The 9,378-nt window shown below is 42.0% G+C and overlaps 1 protein-coding gene across 3 annotated transcripts in view; it reads left to right on the top strand.

Annotated features, from left to right (window-relative positions):
- The first annotated feature begins 71 nt into the window (after positions 1–71).
- The window catches only part of RAD54B (RAD54 homolog B), a 57,090-nt gene continuing 47,783 nt past the window's right edge, over positions 72–9,378 (top strand). For 2 of the 3 annotated variants that reach the window (XM_015855932.2, XM_032442797.1), the window contains exons 1-3: positions 72–179; positions 1,713–1,867; positions 2,809–2,983. In XM_015855932.2, the coding sequence (XP_015711418.1) occupies positions 1,730–1,867; positions 2,809–2,983 (313 nt within the window). In that variant the 5' untranslated portion in view covers positions 72–179; positions 1,713–1,729. The remainder of the gene's footprint in view (positions 180–1,712; positions 1,868–2,808; positions 2,984–9,378) is intronic. The other variant, XM_015855933.2, reaches the window with a different exon arrangement.

Below are 9,378 nucleotides of genomic sequence, written 5' to 3'. Positions count from 1 at the left end.
TGACGGCAGCGCGTCACCGCGACACGACCCTGCCGCCATGTTGTGTGTGGCGCCGCGTCGCCACAACCCGTATCAGGCATGCGCAGTCCAGGTACCTCCGGGTAAGGACTCGGGGCGCATGCGCAGAGCAGCCGGCGGGCTGACGGGAGCGGGCGGCGGGACAATTGAGCGCTGCTGAGGTAAGGGTGGGGATGGCACGGCCTGACCTTAAATGATTCTTCACCCATAAGTTTCGAGGGAAGATTTAGGTTGGATGTTAGGGGGAAGTTCTTCACTAGGAGAGTGGTTAGGCCCTGGAACAGGCTGCCCAGGGAGGTTGTGGATGCCCCGTCCTTGGAGGTGTTCAAGACCAGGTTGGACGGGGCCCTGGGCAACCTGATCTAGTAAATGTGTATGTTTGGTGGCCCTGCCAGGCAGGGGGGTTGGAACTACATGATCCTTGAGGTCCCTTCCAACCCGGGTCATTCTGTGATTCTGCGTTTGATTCTGTGTTGTTTTGGGTTTTTTTGGGTTACTTTTGTGCCTCTTCTGTAAGCCAGATCTCCTTCATCAGTTATTTGATTTACAAATGTGAACAGCCTTGGGCAGCCTGGTGTGGTGGTTGGTGACCCTGCACACAGCAGCGGGTTGAAACTGGATGATCGTTGTGGGCCTTTTCAACCCAGCCCATTCTGTGGTGATGAAAAGCCTCGGGCTGACAGCACCGAGGGTAGCATTGCTCTTAGTGCCTGCTACAGACTTCCCAGCAGCTCTCCATAATGGCACGGCAGCTGCAGGATGGCTCGGGCTGCTGGTGGCTGCCTCATTGCAAAGAGCATGTTTAATGTTTGGTGGATGTATTCCTTGCTGTAGCCATACCTACATCTTACATAGCCAGCAGTCCACCTTGCCTTTATGGTTTATGTCTAGTAACAGCATCATGTGTTATCATTCATAGTAAAGACAGCAGTAGTGTCAGTGCCTTCATGTCTCAGATACAGAGGAGCACCATCAGCTGTGTCTGATGTCTGCCAAGTGTTTAAATAGTTCTCTGTTGCTGGTTGTGTGCAAATCTTGGACAGTATCACAGAATTATCAAGGTTGGAAAAGACCTAGAAGATCATCTAGTCCAACCATTACTAATACTTCCCGGCTAAATCATATTCCTCAACACAACATCCAGCCGTTTCTTGAACACTCCCATGGTCGGTGACTCCACCACCTCCCTGGGCAGTGCATTCCAATGCCTGACTACCCTTTCGGAGAAGAAAGGTTGCTGTGCCCTGGTACACCACTGGAGTGCAGAGTGGTCCTTCAGTTGAACATAATATGGAGAGAGAATCTCAACTGAATTCTGTTTGGAGTAGCTGATTATTTTATATCAATCTATGTTAAGAACAATTAGAAAGTTTAATAAGAAGACCTACATTGATCACCTCCAGAGCATTTCTTGCTCTTAAGAACTGTATGACTTACTCTCCAAATGACAAGGAAGCTACAGAAATTGCAGTAGTCTTTCTTAGTACTTAAAACATCTCAGTTCTTTTGGTTTCTCATAAGTCATTATGCTTGTGAATAAAAAATACCATTTGAAACAATTTTTTGCCACATAAATTGCTCTGTTTGTTTGTTTGCTTTTTTAATAGACTCCTTTATTTTCCTGTATTTCTATATCTGAAGATAGGAATCTTATTTTGTGATTATGTTTTTTTAACCAACTTTGTTTCTTCCAGAGTGGTACAAACTAAATATGAGGCGATCAGCAGCTCCAAGTCAAGTGGTAGGAAACACAGCCAAAAAGCCAAGGTTTATACCACCAGGAAAAAGTAATGCAGTTTGTCCCAAGATTGAAACTGAGGAAACGGACCAAGGCATGAAATTAAAGGAGGTAAAATGAAGAATGTGCTAAAAATTACTGTTAATAAAAGTTAGCATCTGGGCCTACTACATACAGTCCCAGTTTAGATCATCAGTACTTTCAGAATAGGCTTTGATAATTTTGCTCTTACTAGATTTAATCTTGCACCTTGGGTAAGTTTCTTTCACTCTGTGAAGAGCACACAGAAAAGTAATGGAAATCGGTACTGAGCCCAAATTCTTAATGCAGCTGAGGTGTATTGGCCTGGACTTTGTTGAGTTCAGTGGCTGGTAATGCTTTGGCAAAAGCTGTTTAGAAAACAAGGCATTTATTAATTAAATGCTAATACATTGAACTGCAGTTTTGCTGTAAGGAACTTTCTCTGAAATCTATAGTATTGTCCAAAAAAATCACAGAATCACACAGAATCACAGAATGACCCGGGTTGGAAGGGACCTCAAGGATCATGTAGTTCCAACCCCCCTGCCTGGCAGGGCCACCAAACATACACATTTACTAGATCAGGTTGCCCAGGGCCCCGTCCAACCTGGTCTTGAACACCTCCAAGGACGGGGCATCCACAACCTCCCTGGGCAGCCTGTTCCAGGGCCTAACCACTCTCCTAGTGAAGAACTTCCCCCTAACATCCGACCTAAATCTTCCCTCTTTCAACTTAAAACCATTTCCCCGTGTCCAGCTATTGTCAGCCCTTGATTATTAATTTTATCTTTGGAAACTTCTATTAAATGCAGCTCACAACCTACTTGCATGAACAATGTTTGGTTTTGTGATCACACACTTACTGTTCTGAAATGGGAGTGTATATATTTGTGTAGGAATGTATATATCTGTGTAGATAGACACGCATTCCTCATTATCAAACTACTGGAATCTCTTCTTGTTGCTCTCTTTTCTGTTTCACTTCAGCTGCCTGAAGGAAATGCTGTCCTGAACTTCTTTCTCTTTTGCAGATAGATGAAAAACATGGAAATGCTTCGCTGTTGTCTGAAATGTTCAGTGAGAATCAGAACGAAAATATGACACAGTCTGTTGAGTCATCTGGAAAAGTAAAGTCTACAGAAGCATGGAACAGCACTAGTAAGTGCAGCAAGTTGGAAATGAAAATGCAGAGTGCATCCAAAGCTGGTAAGATGCACTTTCCTACTTACTGCTGTGAGTTGTGTGAGAATTTAAAAGCTTATGATGGAATGTTGCTTTCTAAACTTTAATGAAATACTAATGTTTTGTTAGTAGTAAAAAAGGGTAGTTAGGTACTTGAACAGGCTCCCCAGGGAGGTGGTTGAATCGCCATCCCTGGTTGTGTTTAAGAGCCTTTTGGATGCAGTACTGAGGGATATGATTTAGTGTAGGGTTTTTAGAGTTAGGGTACTGGTTAGGCTGCAGTTGGACTTGATGATCTTCAAGGTCTTTTCCAATCTGGGTAATTCTATGATTCTATGAGGGCCTCTTCAGTGTAAGCTCCGATCTGATGACATTGTTTCTGGTGGCTGTTCAGATTCAAGCATGTGTTATTGACTCTCATGTACCTAGGACAGGCTGTGCTCACTCACGTGTACCATTCATTAATTTTTTAACCCTGGTAATGAATATTCCTCTCAAAAGCCAGGTAGCAAGCACTGTGAAGTCGGTGGTGTCTGCAGTGTAGTAAGTGCACTTTGATGGACTTGATTGACTGCATGGAATTGAGTATTTACTTTCTCTACTCTTCATGTGCTGTGATCACACATGCAGGGATGTTCCACACTGTATCAATTCAGGTGTGCTAGCTCTGCTACCAAATGCATCTGAGAAGCATTGTGCTTCACCTGGATTACTTGCCTTGATGGATAAAAATAATACCCCCTGGAGCCAACTCATGCATCTTAACATTCATCTTGCAGTTAATTCACTGTTTTCTCTTCATAACTAATTACTTTGATAAGTAGAATAGTTTTACACAGTCCTTTCCCTCCCTCCCTTGAACTGCCATCTGTCTACCTGAGCATGTGAACCACAAAGGCCTCAGTCATACTGCTGATTCTCAGACCTGCCCTCATATAGGTAAACACACTACAGATCCCTCCAGTAAATGGCCCTAGACATCTGATCTACTTAATAACCTGGCTGTTCTATCTCCTGGTCTGCAAGCTGCTTTGTTCACAGCAGATGCATACATATCAACATGACACTCTGGTACCTAGTCCAGACTTAGCAGTGGGCAGCCAACCCAACCCTCATTTCTTAGTTATCAGCTGGTCCACTTTGATGTTTGCTGGTAGTCACACACTGTCATAACCAGGCAACATACATGGCTTTGCCAGTTGTTGGCACTTCAGTTCAGAGGGGCCTAAGTACCTGTGTGTGGGCCATGCCCCATTTCTGGCATGTATAATCCCATGAGCGTTTATGCACACGTAATAAGAGTCCCTTCACCCAGGAAACATTTTAAAACGTGGTTTCATAAGATGAGAAGCTTGTGGTGATGGACTGCAGAGCACAGGTGGACAAGCATACTGACCAGTCACCTGTTTAAAGCTGGCTCCTATTTTTCCTCTTTTTTCCACACTTGTTCCTTCCTGAACCACCTTCATCCTTCCCTTTGGCCTATGTTGTTTTTTTTCCCCTTAAAAATCTGATTATAATGTCTTGTGCGATCTCCTTATACTCTTTGTAACATCTTACAAGTTCTGTACCCAAGTCAACAACTTTGTTGACACCAATTGTCTCTTCTTGTTGGATTTAACCCTCAGATAATGATGTTGATTAGTCACATGTGATAGCCCTGAGGAGATGCTGCCAGAATTATGTTGTGTTACCCAGAGTACTTGTGCTCTGTTTTGCAGAGCCAGTGTTGGAAGATTTGCCAGTATTTTATGTCGTAAGTCCCTCTGGTTCTATGGGTTTGTTATTTATCTGCAGCATGCTGTAACTTCCAACTCTATGATGCTCATGATTGCAGAAGATTTTCAGTGTGTATGGGACAAGTTGTTTGACTTCCTGGAGATACGTCTGCAAAAATTTGGCTGCTGATTCTATCTAACAGTGCACTTAAAGGATAATCAATGGATTTATTTCCAAAATAATCTTCTTGTGGCCTCAGGGAGGGAAATTTATCATCTTCCCAACAGGAAAAAAAAAACTTTGAAGTAGGAAAGATACTAAATGCTTTTTCAGTATCATGTATTCCAGGGGCAGCTGATAGGGGGTGTCTGTGATTACCTGAGTAAAAGGAACAGTTACGTGACTGAGTGACCTGTTTGTGTTGATGTTGCACTGCTTGAATAACCAAACAAACCATTTTGTGCCAGAACCTTTCAACATCCGAAGAACTAATCTTGCAATTCTTGGTAAAGCTCAAAATAAAAAAGAAAAAAAGGGATATCACAAGTAAACAAGCACTGTGGAAATAGTCTTGCATTGAGGCTTCCTTAAATCACAGAATCACAGAATGACCTGGATTGGAAGGGACCTCAAGGATCATGTAGTTCCAACCCCCCTGCCTGGCAGGGCCACCAAACATACACATTTACTAGATCAGGTTGTCCAGGGCCCCGTCCAACCTGGTCTTGAACACCTCCAAGGACGGGGAGGTGTTCAAGACCCTGTTTAAATCTTAAACAGTTTCTTAATAACTTAGATCCTCTAAGACAGCTTCTGCCACTTACATTACTGTTATCTGCTATTCATTATCTGTATTCATTACAGCTGATATAGCCATTCTGTAGACTGTGTAAACTATAACCTCTTTTGTGGTGTGAAACTAAATTGTTTTGACAAAACTGTTCCTGGTATGAAATTCAAAAGTAATGGAAACCAGTTGTGAAAGCCAGAGTTGGTCTTTGTTTATTATTACTATTGTAATGGAATTGTATCTTCAGTCAAAAAAGACTGCGTTCTTAAAGGGACATTAAGATAATTTCAGGATTTAAGGAGTCTGTGTAGGCATTATTTTGCTTTACTATCTGAATAGTGTTTAACACAGATAATAAGCTGGTTGTTAACTTTATATCACACTGAAAGCTTCAGTGTTTGGGTTTCTAGTACAGCAGTGGAATGTGTAAATGAATAGCCCAGCTTCCACTGAAATTCTTATAAAACACCTGTGGACAGCTGGACAACTGCACTGTTCATTGCTCATTTCTGCTCACCCAGCCCTGAAAATGCTGCACATTCTTTCAGTGAAACTTATCCAACACACTGTGTCAGTATCCTGGTGCTGATTAGATAACATCCACCTAACAATTATAGCATATCTGGCTTAAAAATACTTGCTTTTCCAGGTTTTTTTCTCTTCTATCCTAATACTGCACTAATGAAAAGGAATCTAAACTTCTATCAGATGAGATAAAAGCCTCTAAAGAGGTTTCAGTAAAATGGTATCAACTTTAGTAGAGTGAAACCTGCCTATGCTTTGTAATTTTAAGAAAGTTTTCAAATGGAATCATAGAATCACCAAGGTTGGAAAAGACCTCCAAGACCATCCAGTCCAACTGTCTGCCCATCACCAGTAATTCCCGCTAAGCCATGTTTGTCTGTACAACATCAAAACATTTCTTGAACACCGCCAGGGATGGGGACTCCAGCCCCTTCCTGGGCAGCCCATTCCAGCACCTGACCACTCTTTTGGAGAAGAAATTATTCCACATATCCAACCTGAACCCCACCATGGCACAACTGAAAAATGATGTATCTTCACAGAGTCACAGAATTGTAGGGGTTGGAAGGGACCTCTAGAGATCATCGAGTCCAACCCCCCTGCCAAAGCAGGCTCCCTACACCACGTCACACAGGTAGGCGTCCAGGTGGGTCTTGAATATCTCCAGAGAAGGAGACTCCACCACTTCCCTGGGCAGCCTGTTCCAGTGCTCCGTCACCCTCACTGTAAAGAAGTTCTTGCACACATTCGTGCGGAATTTCCTAAGTATCAGTGTAAGAAAATAAACTTTATTACAGTTTTATGAATCAGTATATTTTTTTTTCTCCTATGAGGCAAACAGTGTGGCAATCACTTTGGTACCTTTTTTCTTGGTACTCAGAATATCTTACTATTTGATGCTGCCAACAGATGTGGTGGGAGGAGGCGATTTATTTCTCTCATATGCCTGCAAAGAATTCAGTTGGATAAGTCTGTATGCTCTTTAAAAGTGAAGATTATTTTACCATTCCAAAAATATATAGCAGAAATTGAAAATTATACGTCTGGAAGAATATTATTGTGGCTCTTAAAATTCCTTGGCTTCTATTTGTCCTCATTACTTTCTGACGTCCTGTAAGCAATTACAAGACAAATAGTTTGTGATTGAAGTATCCACAGACTGACAAATCTCTGAACTCTGCTGAACTCCTCAGTGTCTCAGTATTCTGGATTTAATCATCTCTACCAGATGATCAATGCACATATATTGGTAATAAGGGGGGCTGGCCACAACTGAGGTTCTCACCTGCACTTCCTTGTTCAATGCAACGTTTTATGCGTGTGTATACATACATATTTATATATGCAATGAATCAAATTTATGCTTTTTATCTGAGTTTGCGGTTTACTTCCTGTTGGACTTTTTAATCTAGGAGAATGCTGCTTTGTTTTCCCTCTGGGTTTGCTATATCACATATGGAGACAAACTGCTCTTTCACCTGTGTGCTTGGACATGGCGTTCAAGTTGCACTGAGAATCACAGAATCACACAGAATCACAGAATGACCCGGGTTGGAAGGGACCTCAAGGATCATGTAGTTCCAACCCCCCTGCCTGGCAGGGCCACCAAACATACACCTTTACTAGATCAGGTTGCCCAGGGCCCCGTCCAACCTGGTCTTGAACACCTCCAAGGACGGGGCATCCACAACCTCCCTGGGCAGCCTGTTCCAGGGCCTAACCACTCTCCTAGTGAATAACTTCCCCCTAACATCCAACCTAAATCTTCCTTCCTTCAGCTTTGATCCATTTCCCCTTGTCCTGCTATTGTCAGCCCTTTCGAAGAGTTTACACCCCTCCTGGGTGTAGGTTCCCTAATCCATTGTTTGAACCTGGTGTAGGTGAACAGAAAAGCTGCATAAAGAGTCTGTCACTCTGTTACAACCCACCTCTTGTTCTGCTTTTGTCTGAGGACTTCCTTGTCTTTCATCCATCTCTAACATCTGTTAACGCTCCTTCTGAGAGAAACTTTGTCAGAAGTCATATTGAAATCCTACCTTTGAACTAACAATGCAGACAGATTGTAACTGTATTTCAGAACAAGATTAAAGCATTCGCCCTACAATGACAGAATGTTCTTGCATATTTGTCGTGCGTATAATATTAACCATATTTATTATTTGCATACAGTTTTGAATACATTTTCCAGCTGCCCCGGAATATTAATATCTACTGAGTATGTTGCCCTATAATGTTTAAACTCCTCATTTAAGTGAATTTTATTTTCATAAAAGGATTGTTTGTCTCCATCAGCATTTTAAAACATTGTAATTGTAATTTAATTGTAATTTCTGTTGCTTCCTTCATTTCCATTATTGCATTTTACAGATTGAACTGGAAAAGATATTCCAGTCGGGTATTTTTACCATCTGTCTATATTAGCGGTGGAGCTGCATGTATGGCTGTAGCTCAGTGGGCCCCTCAAATGTTTTTATACACAGTTGGTAAAGCAGTTAACTCTTTGGGTAGAAGACACTGTGGAAACATCTGTAGCTTTCAATAACAACTAAGTATCCCTTAGTACAGCTGTGGTGTTAGTGGATGCCTCACTTGAAGTCATTAATCACCACATTACTCTTGCTACATTTTGTTTTTAATTTATTTTACCATCTTGTATTCAAAATGATCTCATTTTTGCTAGTTCTCCATTATATAAATAAACCGTTTCTCCCTGCAGTGTGATAGACAGAGCAGTTTGTTGTAGTGAAGAGGCCAGCTCTTGCTAAATTCAAGGTAGTTTCTGTTCTGCATAGGTGTCACCTCTACCTGGGGACTGAGTAAGGAAATTAGAATGATGTTAAATGAAGTTTATAAGGAGCGGAAATTGTTTCTGTTCTTGATTTGATGCTGTTCCATAAGTGTTCATTTATGCATCAGCCATGGTAGGTATCCATACAAATTGTTACCTGTTGGATCAGTACCTCACTATTCAGCAACCAATCAACATTTTGCAGGCAGGCTTATTTCTGAGGATTCTGTGGTTTAATTCTAGATGGTTTGTGTGTTCTGGGCTACAGAGTTGGACCTGTGGCATCACCTTGTGGTGACACGTTTTGCTTGCTGTTCTTTCTTGTGATATGAGATAATGTCCACTTCTCTGCTGTGGGCATCTGACTTTCTTTGGCACTTCCCCAGTTAATTATGTATGCCCAGGGTTCCCCACAGGAGAACCTTTTGCTATGGTCATGCACTGTGTTCACTTACACATTCACATGATATGGTAGCAAAGCAGGAAGCAGTGTTTTAGCCCAACAACTTTCCTACTGTAATCTTAGTATTCAAAATTCCTAGAATTTAAGAAGAAGTTGAGATATTCTTCACTCTCGCACCCTGGTCTGACATTATG

Source organism: Coturnix japonica, chromosome 2, assembly GCF_001577835.2.
Source record: "Coturnix japonica isolate 7356 chromosome 2, Coturnix japonica 2.1, whole genome shotgun sequence".
In the NCBI taxonomy this organism is placed as follows: Eukaryota; Metazoa; Chordata; class Aves; order Galliformes; family Phasianidae; genus Coturnix; species Coturnix japonica.
The sequence above is the reverse complement of the archived record's forward strand: the minus strand, read 5'-3'. Positions and strand labels throughout refer to the sequence as shown.